We start from the raw sequence: 26591 nt of genomic DNA on the forward strand, positions 1-26591 counted from the left end.
AAAAGTCCCCACTTGTCTACTCACTCACACAAAAATGTTGTTTTCCACAGGTTAAGCTCGCCCTAACAACTGCATGGGACTTTTGCTGACTAATCTAGTCACTGTATTCAGCGGGAAAACGTCCCAGTTGTATAAATATGATAAATACGGTGTGAAATGTGCAATTGAACAAACGGAGAACGGCGTGAATGCGTGATTTTCAGAGAGAAAGCCCACTGTATGGTATGGGGGGGGGGTGTATGTGCACTAATGTTTCCCAGTGACCCCACCATAACTCTTACTGCATTAGGGGTATTAAAAACATCAGTGTCCATTCTGCTTACAACTGAGGGAGGGGGGAAACCTGACAGCTAAGTGGAGATGGTCCTCCTACACCTGGGGAATCCACAGCATCAGCAGAAATCGTGCTGGAGGGGGAGTTTCTGGCCAAGTTAATGCCAACTGATGGTTCTGTTTTTACACGACTGAATAATAAAAGCATGCAAGCTTCCGCAGGAGAAGGGCTGCTCGGAAATCGATGCTCATAAATGCACTGTGAGAATCATTTGATTTGCAAATTTAGTTTGCCTGCTATGTTTTCTATATGAACTGTGACCTCACAGTCCATGAATCCTAGCACATAATAAAAACAAAGAGGTTACTGAAAGTCAGACTATGCCATGATTCACAATGAAATAAAGTTTATCTCCATTTAATGAGTACATACTTATTTTCTTATGTCTTGACAGCTCTCCAATGCCAAAGAAATTGCTTTACAGACAGAATTACAAATGCACTGATCCACTTGGAGAGAAACAATCCTAATCTAATAATTGTATGTTAGGTACTCGTTTGTAACCATTTGGTGAAAGAAAGAAAAGAACTCATCTGGTCCTCCTACCATCCATTATGATGTACTGTAATTCGTTTCAATGTCATGTTATCAATCATTTTGTCCGACAATATTAAATCACAAGCAAGGGGCTGATTACCTTCACACCAACTGTCATGCATCTGTATTGACGATAGGATAGACTTTATTGATCCCACACTGGGGAAATTCACTATGTCTTTACTATCCTCTTTAAAATCTGCAGGGCGTCCATAAAGATTGATTTTATTTATATGTTGAAATCACCGAACCCATTTTCAGGGGTTTTTAAGCAAAATAGCATAAACAGCTCACAATACCATCCCATATGTATCTGTCCCACTTGTCAAACTGGGTTTCCCTTAAAATAGCCCCGAGCGTTTCATCAGGGCTCCATCCCAAGTGATTACTGGCTCGGTGACAGGCAGCCCAGAGACTCCCTTTTGATTGGCATTACTTTAAGTCAGTGAATTTCAGTAGGAACACTGACGGTGTATCTCTCCTTTGACCTCTGTGTCAAAGATCTGAACTTTTGGAAACAAGCTCTAGAGATGCTGAACCGACCATGACCCAGCGTGGTACTAATACAAAGCTCTACCATGAAATACTGCAAAACACAACCATTTACAACACTACAAGGCAGCAAGGTACTACTGATTTTTTCATGCTTGTAAGTGTGGGTTTGTGTGTGTGTGTACTCACAGCTGGCACTGGTCTCCTTTGATCCCCTTGGTTGTGCAGAAGCACTTGCCAGTTAACACCTGGCACACACTTGCATGACCATTACACTTGCAGGCTGGAAGGGGATAACAAAACACAGATGGAGAAAAAGATGGAGGAGAGGGAGGGAGGGTGACAGAGAGAGAACAGAGACATTCTTGATTAGCATTAAATAAAGCTGAAAATGTGGATTAAGTGAAGATTTGGTTTGTTTGTGCTCATGTTCAGTTGGGAATTTCAAACATCAGTTTAAATGTTTGAGTTCGGGATCTCCTGAGGGCACAATAAAGCCTTAAATTCCCATACTCTGTGCCATAACAGTTGTTTTTCATACCTTTAAGCACTAGGCTAGCAATTTCCCATTGCTTTGCGGTGTCTGTGCAAAGCTAGGGTACATCTCTTCGGCTGTACTGAACACGCAGAGATGAAATTGATATTGATCCAAGTAAGATGGTAAACAAGTGTATTTCCCAAAAGATTGGATGAACTTCAAAGATCTGATACATGATGGAAAAAAATACCCCCCACCCCCAGATAGGACACCACGATACCTGCTAGGCATGCGTGTGTGTATGTTTGTGGAATACAAACAGTGCAGCAATAGATGTGTGAAAGATGAATGAATTGGCTTCTGAAGTGCTTTCTAGTGTGGCAGCCTTTCAGGTCTGTATTTGTGGGACAAAAAACTGACCTATTCCTTTCAGTTGACTAAGCATTAAAACACTGAGAAGGGGCGTTACAGAAGGGTCAGTGGACACAGTGTCCCCTCCCAATGTCAAACCTTCTTCTTAGCACATTTCCCAATATGGCATATTAATATTTCAGGTGACAGGACTGCTTTTAACTGAGTGTCTTAGCACTTTCTCTTACACTTGCTGTTATTGACAGCTGGTGATCAAAGGGGTTTCATTGTGCGTAAAACAAACACTGAAGATGTAATGGATCCCCCGTCTTCACATTAGAGAATGGATGTATTAGCATGTAGTAATGGCACATAATGATTTTGAGTCATTTCGTCCCCCGGGCTCCGAAAGAATAAGAAGACGATTCCCTTCACGGATGCTCACCTGTGTAGTTTCACTTTACAGGTTTCAGCTATAGTCTATGCATTAACAGATGGTATCTGTGACCATAAAGCTCAAAGGTGTGTGTGTGTGTGTGTGTGTGTGTGTGTGTGTGTGTGTGTGTGTGTGTGTGTGTGTGTTTCAACAATAGCTTTCATGTAATTTCTCAGGAATGCTATTCATGTCTCATAAGGGACATGTGTGGGTGAATCTCTTGACAAGGAAGCTCTACAACCAGTCTTCAATAATCTCCAATTCGTTTAATAATAAAAAAAACCACTCTGACACTGTTATCAAATAATAAAAAAAACACTCTGACACTGTTATCAAATGCACATGCAGTCATTTTTTATCTTTGGTTAAATGCCCATTCCTATGCTAACGACCTCATGTTAAATCCTAGCAAGCATTATGTGCTTTTGATTTGAAAACAAGAATGCTGTATAAATTATGGGTTGCAGTCACTCAAGGAAATTTATTCTGCATTGAGCAGGAGACCCAGATAATAAATCTGCTACATGTGCTATTCAAAAACTCAAAACTGTTTTATATCCAGAGAGGAGAACCTCAATATAACATCCTGAAAATTTGAAAAACAATTAAAACTGCAGATACATTTGTTGGAATTCATATCATGTCTAAATAGTCCTGTATGCATCATGTGTGTGTGTGTGTGTGTGTGTGTGTGTGTGTGTGTGTGTGTGTGTGTGTGTGTGTATACCTTCAATCAAGATACAGGAGGTATGTCTATTTTCAGCAAAGTATGGTTTTAAGGTGTGGAAAATCACAGTAATACAAGTACAGTACAAGTCAGTATTTGACCTTCAGCTTCACCTGCAGTTCCCAGTGTACCACATCTCTGCTCTACATTATACCGTCAGGAAAACACAGTTAATCTTGACACTGTATGTAGTGGTTATACAACTGCATTGCCACAGCAAAAACAAACCAACAGAGACCAGATGTCTATTTGGCCTTTAGGTGTTTTTCCCTCAACGCTTTATGAAAACAACACGCGGAGTAATATTCCCATTAATCAAACAGGACAGGCAAATTGTCACCAATTCTAATCAATAAACAATAGTGCCCTCTGTTGGATATGATGCTGTATTAATATATGTTGAGCACGCAACATACTATTTAAAATTCAATAAGTAGATTATATTCCTCTAAAATTTTAATTATCATTTACACATAGCAGGTCTAGTCCAAATTAATAGAGAAGGTAATTTGTGTTGTATTTGTTTAAACTTAATGTAGATCTGCTGTTAACTGAAATTAAATGTATACAGATGATTGAGAAAAGATTAAAGAGGGTTAAACTACATCAGTCGGCCGCTTCACCGAAATGATAACAAGTAAATCCATGAAGTGTTACGCGTGCAAAATAACTAATTTCTGTGGCGATTGCGGCACTCACCCTGGCATTTGCCGCCATTGGTCGGGTCTCCATGGTAACCAGGCATGCAGGTCTGGCAGTGGGGACCGGTGGTGAGGTTACGGCACTGTTCGCACACGCTGCTGTTCACACACGTGCTGTGGCCGTTACACTGGCATGCTGCGAGAGAAAACAGCGAGGTTAAGGATCCGTGCAACAGCAGGATTACAGTCAACTTCACTGCTTTAACTTCCTGCAACTTCCCTTCAGATAAATATTTTGGAAATAAGTCACACTTAGCTCAACTAAGCCAAACTATAGGTACTATATCCTTATTGGGGGGTATACTGCGGGGGCAGAGAGCAAGGTGGAATTAACAAGGATATTCATTTTTAATGATTTAGGTCAAGAAGATTTAATTTCTACTAACATGCTTGCAGTCACATTCTCCCCCCGTCTGCAGTCACATAAGAGTCATTTTTGAATAATTTGTGTCTAATTTTGATCATCCTCCCTGTAGCTAATAAACAACTAGGATTTGACACCAGCCCAACACAACTTACACCTTAGGGTTGTTACTATTGGTTCTTGTGTCTGCCATGTCAGATTAATTATTATTAAATCATACACTCGCCTTTTAAAATATTGTTTTAATGGCTGCAGTTTTTAAAATAAACCTACATCCATGTGTCTTAAAATAAAAAAATTTACGTTTGATGGAAATGATCTTGATTGACACGAAATCAAAGTCGGCTGTGTTGATTTTCCAGCCACACTAAGTATGAAATGTTACAATTAATTCCACCTTTAAAGTTAGTTATACCATTTCACCTCTACCACTGAAATTTGCATAATAGTAGGGCAGTCACTACAGTTGAGTGCTTGGAAAATGTACTTTAAAAATGCACTCCTACCCTGGTCTTTTTGCATCAGTTCACTCTCTACTGTGAAACAAATGGATTTAAACCTTATTTGCACCACCAAAACACGTGAGTTCAGATTGATTAAAGGTTTGTACACATTACGGATACCACTGAGCCACTGAGCACGCCTCACATTCTCGAATTACAACTACTGTAGCACTGAGTATATTATCATCTTACATGATGTGGTTGTATGGACTGGGGCTTGATGAAAGCATTAAATGGCAAACTAGCATAAGGTTGCATAGAGTCAGCAGGGAGGGATTGGTTGCATAGGAAATCTGTAAGCCAAATCCTCGATAAGAACATATTTTTAAACTTAACACTTGAAAGTCGATAGGTAATAACAACCTCTCAAGACAAGCTCTCCCGGCGTGATCTGTAATTTCAGTAAGACAGACAGGAAGTAGATCCCTTACCAGGGCAGTGAATGAAGGCCCACTCATAGCCCTTGTCTTTGGGGCAGCTGCCCGGTTCCAGGATCATGTCCAGGGACTGGCCCTGCAGGCCCTGCTTTGCCGGTCTCTTCATCGGCCCCCTATAGGAGCCCTCCATGCAGAGACCCTTCCCCGTGCTGCTGGGATCTCCGCACCAGCCGCACTCAGGCTGCTCCAAGCATTGGGAACATGTCCGCAGGCCTGAACAGTTCTGGGCTAAAAAGAAGGAAAAGCAAGGTGAGAGACCTGTGTTGCATTTCTTACCAATATCATATTGGAACGTTTCCATTACGGTTGCCTTTGCTGCATTTCAAAATGATTTATAGTCAAACTCTACCTTAACTACTTTGTTTATTTTCCTGTGTTAGTCACAGTTGTCCACGTCTTTTCATTTGAACATTTATTTACCTGTAGTCACCTTGAAACAAACAGCAGCATGCAAAATGTAAGCAACTGCAAAGCATTAAAAACAAGGCCCAATGCTGCAGCAAATTCAATCTTATAAAATAAAAAGATATTGCTTTAAAGATTTTATTTTGTTGGATTTCATGAATTTCTTAGAATTTAGGGCAAACTACAGATTGAGCCGCCTTAATGTGCTTTGCACTGAAACACAACCTGGTTAGCTAGTGAGATGTCATTGAACAGATCTGAGAGCAGATGATCGAGAGGGGAAAAAGCCGTGGAATGAAACCGAAAATGTGTCAGCGAACCGGAGCCAGCTGAAAAGTTTGTGATTTGAGCAGAGTTCAATGGAAGACATAAAAGTGATGTGTGAAGTGGTGCCTCACTCTAAATGAAACCCAAGGGAGCAATGCCGTTTTGTCAGTTGGGGGACGAACTTTCAGGCCACTAAATTGCTTGACAAGTTTCAGCATCGCCACTCTTGCCTGCCAGACAGATATTTGTGGGGGGGGGGGGAATGCCACTACTATTTTAAGGAGACAAACATTGAGTGCTTTTACCTCAGTTTATGTCAAACAAATCTCCAGCTATTCTACTAATGGATGTGAAACCATGACAACGCAAGGGCAATCAGTACAAAGTAAGGCCATTTAAGTGTGTTTTGAAGACAGAACGTAAGTGGCAGATTTCTCAGGAACATAACATTCGGAGAGAAAAGAAGCAGCTGGATGAACACTTGTGTCTTGCCACAACACAAAAGCATGTTGAAATACAAAATCCTCCATATAAAAAAAAATAATAATCCACATACTGTATTTCGCATTGAATTTTGACAGATATTCGAAATGGGTGAATGTAAACAACTAAATCTGATGGCTGGAGCTGTTATATACATTGGATGGTAGCTGTACAGCAAAGCAAGTTATGCTTCTTCCAGTGTCGTTTTCACCAGCCAAGCAAATATAACCGGTGTCCCTGTAATCAGATTTTATATGATCAGTTTGATGTACATTCACTTGTGCTTACATTTACTTACATCTCTGTCTGCAGGCTTACACAGTATTGTTACTGGATTTCACAGGGACTACTAAGATGAATTGTTCAAAATGAAAACCTCACCAGTTCTGTGTCTGAGCGATTACTATTTCTATACAGAGTTCGAAGTCAGGCCAGGGCCTCTTAAAATATGATGAAAACTATTTTTAAAGACCAAAGCATACTGTGTGTAAATACTGTGATTGCAGAGATACAGAATTATTATTTTCCAGTACTTGCTAATGCCTTAATTTGCTATAAAAACACAATAAATAAACTAAAAACAAGGGGCTGCCCTCATGTTAACAACTGTCTCTAGGCTAGGGTTGCAACAAATGACTATTTTCATCACCAGTTAAATCTCCAAATTATTTTCTCAATTAACTTATTCATCTTTTTCTTCTGTAAAATGACCAAAACATCATAAATTCCCAGAGCCCCAAGGTAACATATTCAAATTGTCAATGTTGCAGGAGCTTGTTAGTTTTTGTCATTTGTGCATGAAAAATTAACTCAAATAATTGTTTCAGCTACCCACCGACAGTACACCCAGTACAAGTCTACACATCACAACTGCAAGAACTAGGGAACATGCAGGCCAGTCCTAACATAAAAGATCAAATCAAGGACTGAGGAAAATGCCATGAGGAAAAAGGGAAAGTCAACTCGACCTTGCATGTTTAAAATTCTGTCTGAACTAAATGTAGCTTGAGGGGAATCGTTTTTTCTGGCCCATCTTGATGAAACAGATAGTTCATAGTACCGATGTGATGTCGAAATGTTCGACTGTTTGATCTGGTAAGATATGGCTACAAAAGAAGGTGAAGAGGCATTTTGGATTACTTATTCGTAGAATTCACTAAAACAACTGTTGAAGGCCATATATAAAGTTCTTCCCCATAGCAAAGCAACAAACTACTCGCAACTCACAAATAATAACTACTTGTCCAACCTCAGATCTGCAAAATTAGACAATTCTCTACTGAGAGAAACAAATACGACCCAGTCAACCTATTCAAAGTCCCCCTGCAGGCAATGACACTACAGAATATTTTATCCTAGGTCTATGGTTTTAAGTGCATTTATGCAGTGTACTCAGCATAAAGCATGCCTCTCTATGCACTGAAAATGAGGAGGAAAGGAATAAAGTAGGTGAGATAATTTAATACTTAAGTGGTGATTGAAACTTTGAGAGTGAATGTGAAGGAGCAGAACAAACAGAAAGAGCTGTAAATAAAGACAGAATTTATAGGATACCCTTCTGTGTCCTTCACGCCAAAAAGGGACAAATTCCTCAAGACAAATATCCACAGTGTACAGAAACGTCTCTGGGTAACCTAACACCAGCTGACACAAATGAATTTGAGACTGTACCCTTCAGCTCCCTAAATTTGTTACTCACTAAACTGATCTGAGATGTTTTTATGATCTGACACAACTACAGGTATAATTCATTCATCACCTGTGTCCAGTACTACTTTAATTTAGTTTTGGACATGATAATGAATAAGAATGACAAAGGAATCAAATGTGTTTTAGCCTATTACAATCTATCCAACCCTCATTGGTAATCTGTTTTCCTGCTGATGTTTTCTTCACTGCCGTGGGAATTGTTTGTCTTGAGTGTAAAGCACCTTGTAAGTGGTGTTTTATAAAGAATAAAGAAGTTATTCATTAAGTTATTTACATTATCTTGTTATTTAAAAAAAAAATGCTTTGTCAGAAGTATTTCAATGAGTGGGTGCACATTTGTTAAACTGTAAAAACCTTTTATTAAATCTTGGTTATTATTAGTATTAATGTTATGGAGGCTTTGTTAACGCAATGAAAGCAAAGTTCACTGACCTTTGACCTAATAAGTATACTAACCTCAAAGGTGGCATATTTCACAGTAAGTTGAACATAAGCTTGAGTTAATTAAGGCACTGTCTGTTTATTTCTGATACATCCTAGTGGTTTAAAAACATCTTGGGTGAGATCGGGGTGATTTCCTTAATTCTAGTCCAAAAACAAAACAAAAAAAAAAAACATTCACACTACTATACAGTATGTGCACCCATTATGCTCTCTTCCCATTCATAGAGTGAAGTTATTTGTAGGCATCTCTGAAAATGTTCCCTGGTACGTAACTCTTTAAAACACTTTAACTCAGATAATGGTACAGCTGCAGCACGGTCAACAGGAAAATCTAACAGTTGGGGCATATATATGCGAGTAATTGGCCATTACAAACTAAAAACAGCTTCCAAAGCCAATCACAGGAAACTAATACCATCTTCCCACTGACACAAACACCTTCCACTTTAAGCCGTTTTCCTCCCTTAACCTCCTTTCTCTCAGTGATGAATATTAACTGCTTACCGAAGCCAATCTGGGAAAGCTTATTTGCCGGCAACCTTAATGCCAGACTCTACACTGCAGGAGAAGCCTCATCTAGATTAAGTTCAGTAAAAGACACTTACCCACACAATCTCCAGTCTGCCACTCCAGACACTGGCCATAGGGAAATGAGATGACATAGGCAGTCGAGTCGACACAGCGCTGCGCACTGCCGCACCACATGCACTCCATGGCCTGGCTGGTGCAGTTGGCACAGTTGGTGTGCAGCGAGCAAGGCTTCTTACAGGATGGACGGGTACTCTGATTGGGGTTTCCTGGACAGAATAGGGGCAAAACAGAAGGAAATGACAATGAGTCTCTTTCAAATCAGACTGTAATATTCACGTAGTATAAGCATGTGCGTCTCTCACCTGTGGCTTTTTCACAGATGAGGCCGTGCGAAGTGGCAGTGCATGGATTGGCCCTAAGTCCTGACTCCTGAGGCTCCTCCAGGTAGGCACAGAAACCAGAGTCACTGGGCTCGCCAGGCAGCCAGCGCAGGCTGCTGTTGGTGAAAGGGGACATGTCCTCCCAACCCCAGTATGACACGTTGATTTTCCTGAGGCCCACCCAGGGTGACAGCCGCTGTGGAGACACGGCAAAAAGGCTTACAAAGGCCTGAAAAGCCACTGGGTATTCAAATGTGAGATAAAACTGCTCCTCCCTTTCTGCTTCATCATGCCATTTAAGAAATGAATGGCTACTACATTTACACCTGGGAACCACGAATGCCATTAAAAGTCTACTGAAAATAATTTCACAGATATGATTACTTATTTGCCTTCAGGATTCAACTTTTAATGTAATGGGAAAATGACGGGAAATGGCATGTCAAGGTTGTGAATGGAACAAACAGGCGAGTTTCAACCAAGCAGACTGACAACAAATTATATCCTTATGAATACAACAAGCATGACCAAACTAAAATCATCAGTAGGCTCCACAATTTTCTTTCAGTGCGAGGGGGGTGTGTAGCTGTGGTGAGAGGAGAAGGCAAACATTTGCCCAAAAGCGCATTTAATCATTTCCATTAAAGATGAAGAGGCTTGAATTATGATATTGTTAGGACTATACACAAATCATCATTTATGCTTCATATTGTAATAGCTGTTCTTAACTGTATTGCTGGCTAAACTGGACTAAATAATTTCATGCCTTGTAGGTCTGAAAATTTGACACACACACATTTTGAATCTGTGTCACAGATTTCTGTTAATCTGCTGATATAATTTTGCTGATTAAGTATGGATTAGAAAGTTTAAAATATGCACAATATAAAAACGAAAAGGAACCTGGAAGTTACTCTGACCAAAGTAAAAACTATAAGCAAACCAGACTCAGCAGTCAATGTCTTACATGCTATAAGTGCTTATTATGTTTCCTACAGACGGTGAGTCATGTGGCCCTGGTTTGTTATATAAAGCGGAAAGGATAAACTGTGAGTGTGCAACAAAAGAATAAAACATTTCAAAAAACGGCAAAACAAAACTAAGTGAAGTGTTATTATCACAGTCTGATTCATCAGGTACAGTTTCTGCAGAAAGTAAGGCCTAGCATTGATGTCTACTTGTGACTGCGTCATAGTCAAAAACAAACAGGACAGTTTGTGCCAAGTGGAAAACAATTTGATGAGAAATGGTTGAAAGACACAAATTCCACCAGCTCAAAAGAGGGCCGCAATCAGACAGAAAAACAGCAGCACAGAGATACAAAACTGATCAGGAGAAAATCATCTCTGAATGCGTAACTCATCAGTTACTGACAGGCTCCACTCACAGATAACCACTCCCTGTTTTCTTATGTAAACTTAATAGCTGTAACCTTAACAGCTGTAAGCTTTCAGGATACCTTTAAATATTTGGTATACAAAATTTACTGCAGCCATGACTTAACAATGTATTGTCAATACTTATTTAATTAAATTAAACTTAATTTATTTAGGAATGTAGGTTTACCTTGTCTTGTTGCTGTAGCTTCTTTAGCTCCTGAAGCACAAAGTCCACTTGTTTGGAGGTGGTGAGTGAGGCGATGTTTCCGTTGAGGTTCTTGCAATAGTGTTGGGCGTTGTCATAACTCTCACGGCTAGAGTTGATCCTAAGGCAGGCCTCTCCCACCTGGCTCCATCCCTCACTGCATTGCTGGGCTGGAGCATGATGAGAAGATGTGTGAGTATATATTCTCCTCTAGCCTTTACATGTGAAACTACTTTGATAAGATTCCCTCAAAATGTGTGAAAATTGTCAGAAATGCATTATCTTGAGAGAGTATACAGAGGGTTTCTGAAGTTCTTTCAGTGACAACAGTTGACTGCTGCATGTGAAAACAATGCTATGAGAGTGGTGAGAGTGAGCTGAAACTCATGAAGCTCTCTATAGCTGAGAAGCGCTGCAGATTTAGGTGATAATTCTCCGTAGGTTCATCACTACGACCAGACCCTTTCACATTATCATTTGATACATTGCTATAAAAATATCAATTATATCCACTTTAAATCAGAAAATTAGTCAAATACCGCTCAACAAGGGGTGCCAAACTAGACAACATAGCTATGAAAGCAGATTGCAGGAAGTCTGCTTTCTTTCAAAACCACAGGGGACTAAAGATTTAGGACTTGTGTGTGTGTGTGTGTGTGTGTGTGAGGATGTCACAGATTTAGCGGGAGTGTTATCAGCACTTATTTGCCTTAGAGAGATGGAGAGATTTTTGGAGTCAAAATTGCCTGTTAATAACTGCTCCTCATAAAAAATATGGTGGGTGCTCATTTAGTTGTATGTGTGTGTAAGCGCGTGCAGATCATCAGGCATCAGAAACGCACACACACACGATTTGCAGCTCCCAATGCTGTAACAAGCCCTTAGGCGACGAGACTTCAGAACGGAACATTAAGGATAAAGAGACTGCGCCAATTCTTCAGATTCAGCCACAGTCAACATGTCGAAATGGGTGGTGGAGGGCGAGGCACAAACTAAATATACTGCCAGACCTGATAAACAACATCAGGATGACATCTCCGCAAATACCAGAGGCTGTGTTTGAATCAGATGTGCAGTAAAATGTTCAAATGTACAAATCCTGATTGAAGTGCTAGAGACAGCAACAAAGAAAAAGAAAAAAAACAGTATATTTATCTTTTGAAGTCCCTCAATCTCCAAATCCTTGACTGGAACATACTGAATACCTGACCCTCTCCTCAAGCATGTGGGAGGACTGAATCCTTCAGTAAGATAAAGTCTGTTTGTGTGTATGGAAAAGTGCACAGGGATCCAACATCTATCTCACCAGGCACAGCGTGGCACTCTGACTGATTCTGGTCCCACTGACAGTTGAGATTCAGCGAGCAGCTCTTGCAGTTGGCAAGCTTGCTGCACACCTGCTCGTTCCGCACCGGACACAGGGTGAAGTTTTTCACATTCTAGAGCGATAGAGGAGAGAACAGAAAGGACACAAGGATGGTTACACAAGCTTTAAAAAGTTTTGATCTGTGGAGAAAACTCAAGGCAATAAATACCTTCCACCTCTAAAACACAACCCTGTTTGTACCACAATTACTCCAACTAGGAGAACAGTTTGTTCTCTTCCTAAACAGTGGCACTGTAATCACCAAGTTAAAACCTGAATTAGCACTTGATTTCATGGCTTGTGATGTTTCTGTGTGAGCTGAACACAAGAACAGAAGCGCTCTGACGCCCCCTGTTGGAACACTCACAGAGGTACAGTTGCTGGAGGCAGAGATGCACTTCTTGTCATCACACCACTGGCACCCATTAGTGTTGGCAGTACAGCTGGCACAGTCTGAGAACCGGTAGCACCGCTCGTCCACTGTGACTAAAAATATATAAGAAAAAGGGACAACAGAGGGCAGGAATTAGTGTACATGTGTGAAACTGGTCCAGAAATTATACACTTTCTGGAATACATAAGGTGTACTCATTTATTAGTAGGTATAAATAGTTCCAGAGGAATAGTTCCAGTTTGCAGAGTAGTGTGGAGGAGCAGATAGGCAGGGATGTAATAATGCTGCATAAAAGGTACCACATGTCATTCTTTGGCAGATTTGGAAAGGAGGAATCAACCAGAAATTAAAACTCTGACAAGTATGCAAAAAAAGGTTTGGATGTCTTTCTCACTAGCTTTAGGGGGGCAGAATGGTGCAGAATTGAGGCTTCCATTAGCCATGCTGGGTTCCCAGGGGAGACAGCGGCCTCTGCTCCAGATGCAGCGGACCCCTGGCCCGGCCTTTGTACACCCCTCCTCTGCCAAGAAGGCCTGGCAGCTCGGGGGTCGGTAAACAAGCACATCGTTGAGCAGCATGCCGGAGAAGCCCCCAAACACATACATGGACCTGGTAATGAAAACATGAGTGTAAACTATAAGAAACACAATAAAGACACATTTTTATAAAATATTATGATAGTCTCTAATATAATTAATTAATTTAATATAATTATTAAGGAAAAAAAGTGAAGCAAAGTAATAATAATGAAAAGGCAGCAAACGCTAAAGTGTTTTTTTTTTTTTTCTAGAAACATTTGATTGAATTTGATTGAGCAAAATATTGCCATGACATATTACAGATGCACCACTGCTGAGACTAGTTAGTGAATTAATACTATGCAAAAGTACTGTAATTTAAGTATACAAAATAAATATTCTGAGGCAATTAATGAGTAAAAAAAAAAGTATCAGCAACATAAAAGTGTCATCACTTTGCACAATAACTAAAACACAGCAGGAAGACAAAAGATCGCTGCTTCAACAGCTGATTTCATTATATGAAGCATCTGTCCCTTTGTTTTAGTCCATTAGAGAGACTCACCCATTGCTGACCACGGCAGAGTGACCAAAGCGGTTGACATCCCGGTGCAGGTCTGGTTTAGGCAGGAGCCTCCACTCATCACAAGCTGAGAAAAACATGAGACCATGTGTAAGGGAGCATTTGGTTTGTCTGTGTGCTTACATGTTTTTTTCTTTTTGTTAAGACAAATCTAAATTTAGTTTTTTGTTATGTCACGACTGTGTCAAGTAACATACATGGTGCTGTTTTTCACTGTGATTCCTTTTAGAATTTTTGGTTGTGTTGAGAACAAAATGAATGATTAAAGAGTGAGGACAAACTGAAGAATAATATGGTAGCTTTATCAAACACATGTATTTACACATTAGCTAATAATTCTCAAAATCACCTTATCTGATTATAACACTCGATATCATATTAGGTGTAATTTAAAACACCCAAAGTACTCCAAAAATACTTGACTTTAACTAACAGAAGTAGTATTATGTATAAAATACTGTTTTTTTACAAACAATAATTGGGATGACATAATGACAAACATTATTCAGATTGCTAATAAAACCAGGTCACCATTCAAACTGTGGCATAATGTCAAGAGTCCTACCAATGTCATAGGCGAGGAAGTCAGCAGAGAAACACTTGGCCCCGTTGCTGAGTGACGTGTCATTGTGTGTGTTGCCACCAAAGATGAGCAGGGTGCCGCTGAGGAGCGCAGCTGAGTGCAGGTACCGTGGAAAGCCGCTCTCCTTCAGAATGAACCTGGAACATGTGCATGACAAGGGCAAGTGTAACACAAAAACATGTAACACACCGTGTCATATATACACAGACATGAATGCATAATGAATAAAGAAGGCGGTCTGTGTCATGTTGATTTACCATGTCCGGGTGTTAACGTCATAGCGATAGAGGTCATCAACAAGGCCGTATTTGTTGGCAGGCAGAGCCTTATAGCCTCCATGAACATACACACTGCCGCTGGCAGTGTCATATGTGCTGCTGTGGCCGTAACCTCCCTGAGGAACGGCCCCTTTGGTCTCAGGCACCAACCATGTGTTGGACCCTGACAAGGACACATACACAGGAAGCATTTAGTGCAGAAGAAAGCAAAAAAGTATTTTTCCATAATCATTTGGAGACTGCTGAGCGCTTCACCCTTCAAACGTTGACTGTTGTGTGCACTTAATCTGATTTCTAGGTTGTTGGGTTTTTTTCACTTAAATTTTTTACATCTTTCTGACAATAAAAAAAATAGGCCACAATATATCTTAGCATCTAGTATCAAAAACAGTTGTGAAGGAAAAACATTTCTTCAAAGCACTCAGTAAATTATGCTCAGTTATCACAATTTACTATTTGAAACCACTACATATCTCAGTTTGCCTGATGTGGCTTTGAAATTGAATTATTTGAAGAGGATATGCACATTACTGCCAATTAAAGCCTCCTGAAATGCTTGGTACTTTCAAACACTGAAAAAATCAGGGCCACTAATCAGAACTTTCCTTTGCCTGAATAAACAAACTAAAATCTAACATGTCACGATGTCGGCTCTTAACGCTAAAACTCACTCAGATTGTACTCCTGAATGTTGCTGACATAGCTGTAGATGGGGGAGTAGCCAAAAATGACCAGCATAACGGCCTCGCCCTCGTCTAGCAGGACGCAGTGGGCTGAGTGACCCTCCACAGCGTAAATCTGAGCCTGGGCCGGTGGGCCAACCACAGGGTTTCTACGCTGCCACACCCGACTGGGTACGTTGAACACCCACAGCTCGTCTGTCACATTTCCCCAGCCGGCCTCTAGTTTCCCACCAAACATATAGATATCATCCTGAAAAGAAGAGGAGGGATTTGTTTAGTATGTTTAGACAAGCAAGCAGAGAAGTTGATGCATGCCGTAATAAAAGTGAAAGAAAAGGCGGAAGTGTGTCAAAAACATAATTACATAAAAATGTTCCTTTTCAAACAAGCCTTCATCTATTTACTGTTCAGTTTATAGAGCCACAAAGCTTGCTTATTTTAAATAAGCGGAATACTGTAGATGTACAAAATGAAATAGTCTTTTTTCTAGTAATCATGGATTTATAGTCATGAGAAAGAAAACATATCTCTCAGCTTTGTGTTATTCAAAGATGATGACATTGGTTAGCACTGAAGCAATTTCCCTTTGAAAGCGACAGTTGTGGTTTCCTTCCCTCCTCCCCCCCACCAACCTAATTCTCCCTCCCTCCTACTAACAGCTGTGGCTTTCTAAATTCCTTGTACCGAGGGAGGTTGAGGCATATCTGTGTGTGTTTACCTGGTAGGCAGCAAGTGAGTGGCCGTATCTTGGCACAGGGCCACTATTGATGGGAACTGTGTTCCAGATGCCACTCTCTAGGTTGTAGCTGCAGAGCAAATCAACAGAACATTACAACTGGGTGTATGAAAATGTGTATAGAACACCAAAGCTATTTCTTACCTGCATACTAAAAACACTGCACACACTTAGTTTGTCCTGTGACTTCACACAAACCTCATATTTTACTTCATGATCAGCTTAATTGAATCAAGGCACAGAAAATACAGCAGCGTCCTTCATGCCAAATGTACCCCTTTAGTCTTCCAGTCACAAAAAAGTATTTTTGTTTAGCTAAAGGTTTTGCACACTGGGGGATGTTTGGAGGCATTCACAATAAAACCAGACACCTGGTCATGTCATCCCACATTGGCCATTATTTCAAAATACTTTTGGAGCCCAACGTCAATTTCCCAATTGATTTCCACCTAATGATGAACAAACACTCAGCAGATGGAGAGAGCTTGTCCAGGCAGTGACGACAAAAACTGTCAGTGAACTCTGAGCCAGGATGTGACTCAGTACAGAAGTCAATTCTGCATTTTATTTGCAGAAACAAGAACATTAAATACTTCATCGTCAATTTAGCTTACTGAATGCATCTACACATCTCACAGCCCTTGACTCCCACACCTGTCAGTTTTGACAAAAAGAAACAGGTAGCTCTAACACTGGGCTTTCTCACAGGACTTGCTTGACAGAAAGTATTCTGGGAAGCCAACGGCTTTTTCTGACTTCCTCCTTTAGTGGCTTGGGTCATCAAAAGAAAGAATTTCCTCATTGGGGATTAATAAAGTTAATCTTTGTCAGTACTTAGTCTGAGACTGGGGCTTTCAATGAAGCATAAAAAAATAAGAAAAAAGATGATACATTTGGCAGGCAGGGCATGTTTAGTTGATCTTCACTGTACACTGGACTTAAACTAACAACATCCCTATTATTGTAAGGATAAATGCACAATGATGTTTTTCCATTCAGCAGTACACTGTGAGCAGACATTTTGCTTGTAGAAAAAAATCAATACTTTGAGACACGCTATGTCATGACTTACTTGAGAATCATCTGGAAGGAACTGTAGTTAAAGGTGTATCCACCCACAACCCACATGACCTTTTCCTGCACAACAGCCCTATGGGATGCTCTGGCGAGTGATGTGCCAAAGGGCTTGACACTCGGCAGGACCCAAAAGGACTCCGTTGAAGGTACAGTTAGAGAGCAGTCCGGGCCTACAAGACAGGATGACAAAGAAAGGACAGCTGAGGTGGGGCCCCCTTTCTCAAGTTGTAAATTATGGAGTTGTAAGGTGTGTTTTTTGTTTTTTTGTAGGAGTAAATGGACAACATTAATGCGTGATTGAACATCCTCATTTGTACGTTTATGTTCATGTACAGTTGCTTTTAAGTGGGAAGTTGTTGTTTTCTTATTGGGCCTGTTTGTTACGGTTCCAGGCCTAGCAGGATAAGTGCCTAATGCTCACTTCTTTATGAAAATAGATGTTTTTTTATTCCTCTATGCACATTATAAAAGGCAATTGTATTTCTCACTGTTATAAGTGTTGTATATCCCTGAAAAAATCCCAATAAAAAAGGTGTTTAAAAAAAACTCAAATGGAAAATAAACAACATATACAACATATTATAATGAAACTACATTTATTTGATGCTGAACCTTTTTTTTTTTTTAGGACATAATTTTTCAGCAGCATCCGACACATATTTTCATACCTACTTAGTGAAACTTTTAAGACCAAAGATGTCGCTCTCAAACCGAAACAAAAGCATGACCACTCCGTAAACGAACATGACAGGCAGGGAGGTGTGAATATGTTAAACTGTGTGAGTGAGGGTTGTGCTGAAAAGGCGCATGCCTCTGCTAATGATTCTGTCAAGTCTCATCGCATGAAAGCATTTGGTTCCCTCCAGCTGGAGGCATATAATAATGCACTGTCACAGGGCTTATCAACGTGTTACTGATCAGCATTATGATAACAAAACACAGCTGTTCACATTCGTCTGCTGACATAGCCTTCATTACATCTTCCTACATAATTGCTGCAGCAGACATGGGAGGGGCGGCGGCATTTTACAACCTGTGGTTGCAAAAGTGATGCATGTGACTCATTACTTAGTGCTTGGAATGTGGTGGAATGAAAATATACTTCACTATGTCTTTATTATTAGGTGTGAATGCTGTATTTCTACTTGCTTCCAATACTTAAAGCCATTCCTTTGGATGTGAATGTTTGCAAACGTCTGCTGGGTTTGAAGAGAGCTTATTCTTACCTTGCCAGCTGTCATTGCAGACGCACAACTTTTCCCCGGTGAGGTCGCAGTAGCCGTGGTCGGGGCTGCCGCAGTTGTTCCTGCAGTAAGGGATGTCACAGGCCTCGCCTTTCCAGTACTTGTCACATTCACAGTACACTCTGCTGGCGACTGAGTTACCGGGGGTGCACTTCCCATGGCCAGAGCAGTTATTGGGACAAGAGTTGATCCTGGATAAAAAGGTGTTTTCATTTAGCCAACACTTTACGCGCTATTTAGGCCACTCAGAGAGCTTTACTTGGAGACTGAGTAAGATTAATGAGCATCATATAGTGTTTGGCAAAGGTGAGGTGGATAAAAGATTGTTAATAGATGAGAAACTATAGAGCAGTTGACGCTGATTGTTGCTGTGGGTTACAGTTCAGCAAAAAAGTTGCTGAAATATGAGATGCAAAAACATGTTACCATCCATCAACAGCTAGGAGTAATAAATGGACCTGGAAAACCAGTACACTGTAGTTCATAATAAATTAGACACATCAATAAAAAAAAACTGAGAAATACCTTCAAAATATATTTAAAATACCTCAATGCTGGAGGAGCCCAATATTAAATATATGAACAATTTAAGGTTTTATATATCATGTTTTGCTTCTACAAATCTAGAGCCTGGATACTTACGAGTAAAATATTTCAAATCCTGTCAAGTTATAGGCAGCATCGCTGAAAAAGTGTAGTAGTGCATAGCCTGAAGTTGTCTCAACCTCAGGAACCGTCTCATTTCCTCGTATCTCTGGCACGATCAGACCGCTGTAGAAGTGCAGAAAATTCACTGGCATCCCTTTATCACACCTCATACCCAATACCAACTTACAGTTACAAACCCTTAACCCTCTTCTAAACCACAACAACTAGACACATGCTACATTCAGTGAAGAGTAGACTAAACAAAACATCAACCAATACCTATTTGCTGTCTTCTAATCAATACATATAAAAACTTCTATCTGCTCTGATAAAGATGCTTATTTAAGTTATAATAGATACTGACCATGGATTTGTGTCACCACCGTTATATAGTTATGATGTGGGGTGCACTATAAGACATCAATATAGTAGGTCATGTGACAACACTGTGGACCTAGCTCTGATTATAAACCCACTCTCTCACTTTGGAGCTTCTCACCTGAAAACAGCAACCAGAGGAGCATATATCGAGTCTCCATCATAGACGTACATATGGTCCCAACTACATTCTGTGGCAAAGTGGTTAAATCTTAACCGAAGAACCGCATTTGGACTGCAGAAGAAACAATAAAAAACAGGGTTTGGGATTCATGGACGAACACATTTTGTTTTGTCAAGTCAGTGCAGGATTCAGACACGCAGGCTTTACTTCTAATTGCAGTAGTATAATTATAATTGTTATTTACAAGGTGTCACAAAAAATGTACATTAAAGTATACTGCTTTATTGTAAAAGAGACAAATAGTGTTGACAGGCTGCCCTCTCTTCCGAATCCGGGAAATAATGTTTCCAAACAGCTCTGTCCTCACAGTGACCGTGGTTGCCATGGCAGTTAAAAGCATCAACAGGTACAGGGAGGCTTCCTCTCTCTAAATGATTGCTGATTAAAACGTAGCAGTCAAACCCCCCTCTGAAAACATTCTGCACCCTCAAAATGCTAGACCACGCTTTATACCACAGTGAAAAAGCATTCCTTCAACACAGATGCTGGCCTGATTTGATTTGATTGCATTAATCTCTTTGTGCTGCATAATTAAATTAGACCACGCGTGTTCAGCATCAGTAGAACATACAAATTTATAAAAGTTACTTACTAGCCCTCAATGAGCCAGGTGCACTTTGTTTTGTACTTGTAGTTGATTGGACCATCGGTGAGGTATCCTGAAGGCTCCGTCAACCTGAAAGATCACAGAAGTCGGCACAGTGAGCACAGCAATATGTAATGTCATGTAGAATTTATAAAATTAAATATCTCAAATAACTTCTTTTTGTTTCTAGGAAAGTATTATTCCAAGTTAAAGTTGAGGAAGCAAGAGCATGTTTGATCACACGTTATCATATGATTTGTTGCCTAAAAGACAGAGGACCTTTCCCTGAGACATCAATTACAAAGTAAAGTAATACACTGTATATTGTTGTTTAAAATCCATTCTTTCCGGTATAGCATTTCATAAAGTGAGCATAGCTTTTTAACAGGAAGCTAATGTCAGAAAAATAGGGAGTAAGTAGTTAGCCCAAAGTCTATGTCACTTATTAAAATCCTCCTTCCTCACAATCAATCAACTTTCTCCCGCATTTTTCCTGGTATTTGTGTTCCTGAAACAGCCCTACAGCCACATGACACCCAATCAGTGGTCAGATTGTTCATTTGGTGATCAAAAAGATTTAAAAATCCATACGATTTTCTAGGTTCTTACTGCATTTTGCAGGCCCAAACCAGCATCACTGTCACTGGAAACAAGTGGCAGGTGAAGAATCTCATTTATAAAAGTAAAATGTTTGTTAAAAAAAAGTTTTAAAAAATGACAAACGCATCTTCCTCATGAAACTCTCAGTGCTCCTTTTTAAACAAAGTTCTTTCTTGGCAGAAACGGAGGTGTCATGTTATAATGAACAGATCTCCCTTGTCCTGGTACAAACTCTTAAATAAATTAGGGTTGCACGATATGGTTAAAAATACATTTTAATTTTCACTGAAAAAAAACAACTATTAAAATCATGATGATGATGATATTTGTTGAAGTGTGGACCAAACAAGCATGTTTTTTTAACATCTTCTAACCGTCTTCTCACACATTTAACCTTAATTGCAGCTTTTGCGGGTGGGATGTTGCACTCAGCCATATTGTGACTTTGATAACATTTGGATTAATTGTGCAGCCATACTATAAATGTATGTGTCACACACTGAACTCCCTTCCCAAGATTCAACACACAAAGCCAAAAAATCCAAGGTCAGTCCCTGCACAGGAAAAGATTTAATCAGCTGTCTCTTAAAAAAAAAAGTTCCTTTGCTCCTTTCTGCTCATGTCTCAAGTCTGATACTGGAAACTATTTCCAGCAAAGTATTTTTTCACAGAAGAAGACCGCAGCAGTGTGCCACAATGATAGATGGCTTTAAAAACAGACATTCATCACTGTCCCATATCACAAGAAATTAGAGTTGTACAAATCCCACCCACAAAACTGCGCGATCACACTGAATGAATTTAAAATGATGAGGAGACAGAGTAACTAAAAATGTTTTCTTGACACAGTGATGTATCTTCTGGCTTGCAACAGATTGTACTTTGATAAAAACTCATTTGGATGTCAAAGTTGAGACAAATACTTTACACCATTACACAAAATGACCGTTTGATAACGTTTAGGCCTTACTTTTTCACAGAAACAAATGCACAGTGAGCTCTCATGGGTGGTCTGAGCAACACAGGAACTGAACTGCATTTCCTTTTATGCCCCTGACAGTTGTTTTAGATGTATAACATGACACAAGATTACTTTTAGTTCAGACAGAATAATGGACTAAAGATGGGTTATAATCTCATAAAGATGCTATGGTATGCATATGACAAGATTTGATCTTGACATTTGCTTCAAAACATTTTCCCCAACTTTTCTTTGTTTACTACTAACATTACAAAAGCATGTATTATAACAGATATGCTTGAGATGCATCTACAGATTGATTGACGAACAGTTAGATTTGTGTTTTGCTGATTGATTGAGGTGAACGCTTATCATATAAAACACCCAGCAGCATGAGTTAGGGCCACTTTCATGCTGCACTTTAGACTTTCCAGGGAAACACTATCCCTTGCAAGAGTCTGTCCCTAAACATATCAAGACTCCAAGGACGCTAACTCACATTTCAGTAGCTCGTCTCTAGGTGATGAGAGGTTATTCCCTGACAACATGCCTGATGACAACCCACACAAAAACCACAGACACATCAACACCAATAGTAATTACTGTGATCAAAGCACGTCTGTACCAGAGTGCACCTCGGTTGTACTGAAAATCCATCAGATGCTCCTCTCAAAAGACATTATTATTATTATAATAATATGGCAGTTTGACATTTATTCTTTGGTCACTTGCCATTGTTTCTTTGCCTTTTCCTAACTACTACCTATTTCACACAATCCATAACTCATTGCACCTAGCGGGGGGCTTTCCATAGCATCTTCCTGTGCTTATTAACAGGCATATTCTTCCAATTTAGGAACTATAGACATTTATTGCATCACCACATAGGCTGCAAGGCATGTGCAAAATCAATTAGTTGCAGATGTTTCCCCATTGCCACTGTAGGCTCCTTTCTCTGGTAAAAGCTAAAGGAATTTATTTATTTTACTTGAAATCAATGCAACCGCATCAGGCCACAAGTCAACATGCATGTTAGTGTCTTGGTTATCTGGTCCATGCTCAGATGTGCAGATTGGATTGTACGAGGTAATGGCACTCATTCATTTACTCGTCTCACTGACACCCATGCTGTCCCAATATCCAGTGAGTGCACATAAATTACGAACCACTACCTGAGGGGAGCTACAGACAACCAGAGAAAAGCAATTAGTTGAATAATCCATCCAATGTTGAGTATGCTAATTCTTCTGTTCCAGTTTCTTAATTGTTAATTGTGAAGATTTTCTGCTTTTCTTTGTCGTTTGTGGACTGTTAATCAAACCCAATCATGAATGATTAATCAAGGAAGTTATCATTTAATTAAATTGATAAAAATAATGACTATTACAGCATCCATACACTTTCACAGATCGGGGGGGGGAGTAATGCATCTTCTTATAACTTAACTCAACAGATCTGTCCAGGCTGCTAGTTCATTCAAAAACAATCAGCCTCTTTGCTGGGCACAAATCAAAGTGTTTACAGGGAAAAACCAGTTCTCACATTACAGCTGCAACCCATAACCCCAAAAGCTGGGTGCACACAGGTGTGTTTTCTTAGTGCCAATGATCTCTACTGACACTGTTGTTTAATGGAAAAACAGCCACTACTGGATCAATTTACTTTGGGTGACTCAAGACCATTTTGAAACTGTCAAACATGACAATCTGATGTCGGTCGCACAGATGCCAGTTAAGACAAAAGATGTAAAAGCACAGCGACTTACTTGAACCTCCCTTGGCAGTGTTGGCACTGGTCTCCAACCCATCCTCGGTCACAGATGCAGGATCCATTGACACATTTTCCAGAGAGACAATTCTTGTCACACGGTTTTGCCGGGGAGGCGTGAGTGAACAGCACAAAGTAAAACAAAACGTACACCACTAAGTATCTGTTGATACCCCGCAGATCGCAGTGGGTGGCTAGTTTGGGTCCAAAAAGAAAGAGTTTGGTCTTACATTTCCCCCCAGGATCCATTTTTTCTTCCCCCAGGTCGACCAAGGCGAGTGTAACACCGGGGCCTTTGGGTCTGCTTTGGGAGAGAGCCTCGGCTACTCAGGCTGTTTCTATTATAACAAAGAAGTCCTGCATATTCGTTGAGTGTTATGCATACTGAAATTGAGGCTTGAGCTAAGCCTGGTCGCAAAGCTTTGGAACAAAATGGCTAAGAAAATGCAATGTTAGCTCGCTAAGTGTTTTTTGTTTTTTAAAAAAAAGGCTGCTTGTTTAACCGCATGCATAGATCTGGAGTGGGATGAATTCCCCTCACCCTGCCTCTTGTTGGAGGAACCTACCAAAAAAGCCGACCATCGATTAAAGCGATTAAAAGCAGCTAACTCGTTGAATACTGTAACTAGCTAATAAATCATTTGTTAGCCTGTGTAGCTTATTTTGCAGTTTGGCCTCTGCTGGGTAATGTAACGTTACTGCATTGATCCAAGATCACTCTCTTCCAAATGCTATTCCAGCAGCCATTTTAACGCGTAAACAATCCTTCAGACTGACACTGTAACATACAACGGTCCTTCCACAACCCGCGACAATTTAGCCGGATCTTGTCCGCAGAAGAACAAAGAGGTTTGTGGTGTTTGTAGCCCAGGAGCCAGTGCGAAGGCTGCCGCAGTCAACATGGATGTGATGTGGGAACTGGAAAGGCTATTCTTGCCGACTGGGGGGGCATTGAGCGAATACTTTGAACTGCTAACTGGTCTTTTCCCACGGCAATTTAAGCTCCTTCAGACGTAGACTTCGTTGGCAGCCTTGAGTGGTGTTGTCCCGTTGTATTCCAGTGAGCTGGGGGGGTAAAAAACACCGCTGGTGCTCTCAAAACATGACAAGAACTGGCAGCGATGGATTTGCTAGCGCAGCGACACTAGACAGTTCCTCAGGTTGGAGAAAAACTAAACACAGGATGCGCATGCGCACTGCAAATGGTTTCTATTTAAAGGTACAGTGTCAGAAACGTACCGAACTATCCTATGCGGCATTTAAAAGTTAGAGTTGGTTACAAAATGCTCATCAGATAATGGAGCCACATCTGTTGTCATTGTTGTTGGACCTTGGAATATAAAATACACAAACAATAAGATTTTACTAACTTAATAAACTGTTACCATTTGGTTAAATCATCATCGCCCTGAAAGTGACGCAGAGAATATTTTAGAAAGGCTTTGAGCTCAGTGTGAATTTGTTTTTCATTTCTTTAGGTTTATGTAATCAATGAAGCTTTTTTCCTCTCATGCACAATCATTTCCATTGTTAGTTTTAGGCCATATGATTTGTTTGATTTTAATCTTTGAAAATAAACAAAACTGATACAAAATTCTAATGTTGCAGTAGCATCTATTGTTAAAACGTACTCTGGATTAAATGTTATTAAATGATAAAGATATAATGATTGTGGATAACAAAATTGCCTTGTGTTGGCATACCGTATATGGATTATATAAGATGATACTTTTAACAATTTATGAAAAGTAGCATTAGGTGGTATGTTGCAAATATTCAACATATTAAACAATAAAAAAATATAAATAACATATTACAAAATTGAAATCAATTTAATTATCTGTTATGGCCACATTTTAGACTATGTGATAGGTTTAAATTCAATGAAAAAAGACATGGAAAGATGTCTTAGGTGTGTGAATGAAACGTATTGATACTAATCACCATCACTGTTTACATTTATGATGTCCTATTTATTCTCCTGTACAGCACTTTGGTCAACTTTGGTTGTTTTTTAAAGTGCTTAACAAATAAAGTTGGATTGGATTGGATAATACCACCTTTAGATATTTCTTCAATGCTTCAATATGTGCCACAATAATGTCATGTTTTTGAGTTGACATGTCTTCCTTTGGGGTCTTTTCCAAACAAATATTGATATATATGATTGTTGTGATTAAATCACAAAATAAATATATTTTTTACCCTCTTGCCACACAATCAATAATTCTCTAGATTAGCCCATGCAAATAGCCTATATGTAGGCCTATATGTAAATATTAGATCTCCCTATATTGCAAATCTGCAATATTTATGTTAAACAAAGCTAAAATATTATCAAGTTATATTTAGTGAAATAACCTGCTGTTATTTGTTAAAGTCTGTATTTATCTTACATTCATTGGCTCTTAATGGCATATAATTGGACACTGTAACCAAGGAGGTGACAGTGACGACGGTAGAAGCTGTCAACAAAATTGTCCAAAAATAGTCAGTGATGGTGTATGACAGCTAGTGGTTGGGATCCTGAAGAAGTCATTTTCACAGCTATAATTTCCTGGCTGAATTTAACCAAAGGAGAGAGGCTGAACGCCTGCATCTGCATTTGAAGTACATGGGCTGCTGGGTCAATTGAAAATCTTGTTCTCACTTGAGGTCCTGGCACATCTCAGAAAATGTCAGTAACTGACAGTAACGGTTGGGGGGAAATCAGTGAGAAGGTCAAAGAGTGACAGGCACTTTTTAATAAAAGTCTCTTTTCATTCATGTGTTTGAGCAGGCTCTATTCTGACTCTACCCTAACATTAGATGCAATACGTCTCTGAGAGAGCACTTATCTTT

The 26591-nt window shown here is 39.8% G+C and overlaps 1 protein-coding gene across 1 annotated transcript in view; it reads right to left on the reverse strand.

Moving 5' to 3' along the window:
* atrnl1b (attractin-like 1b) overlaps nt 1-24917 on the reverse strand; it is a 62536-nt gene extending 37619 nt beyond the window's left edge. Inside the window, exons 1-20 of the mRNA XM_051418148.1 lie at nt 23749-24917; nt 20429-20512; nt 19774-19887; nt 19269-19397; nt 18609-18817; nt 17378-17552; nt 16288-16375; nt 15558-15819; nt 14866-15049; nt 14591-14745; nt 14008-14092; nt 13319-13533; nt 12898-13016; nt 12471-12603; nt 11147-11334; nt 9563-9776; nt 9275-9466; nt 5355-5588; nt 4055-4192; nt 1553-1646 (exon numbers count right to left, since the gene is read on the reverse strand). Of these exons, the coding sequence (XP_051274108.1) occupies nt 1553-1646; nt 4055-4192; nt 5355-5588; nt 9275-9466; nt 9563-9776; nt 11147-11334; nt 12471-12603; nt 12898-13016; nt 13319-13533; nt 14008-14092; nt 14591-14745; nt 14866-15049; nt 15558-15819; nt 16288-16375; nt 17378-17552; nt 18609-18817; nt 19269-19397; nt 19774-19887; nt 20429-20512; nt 23749-23999 (3263 nt within the window). The 5' untranslated portion in view covers nt 24000-24917. The remainder of the gene's footprint in view (nt 1-1552; nt 1647-4054; nt 4193-5354; nt 5589-9274; nt 9467-9562; nt 9777-11146; nt 11335-12470; nt 12604-12897; nt 13017-13318; nt 13534-14007; nt 14093-14590; nt 14746-14865; nt 15050-15557; nt 15820-16287; nt 16376-17377; nt 17553-18608; nt 18818-19268; nt 19398-19773; nt 19888-20428; nt 20513-23748) is intronic.
* Between the last annotated feature and the right edge of the window lie 1674 nt (nt 24918-26591).

Source organism: Dicentrarchus labrax, unplaced genomic scaffold, assembly GCF_905237075.1.
Source record: "Dicentrarchus labrax unplaced genomic scaffold, dlabrax2021, whole genome shotgun sequence".
Lineage (NCBI taxonomy): Eukaryota > Metazoa > Chordata > Actinopteri > Moronidae > Dicentrarchus > Dicentrarchus labrax.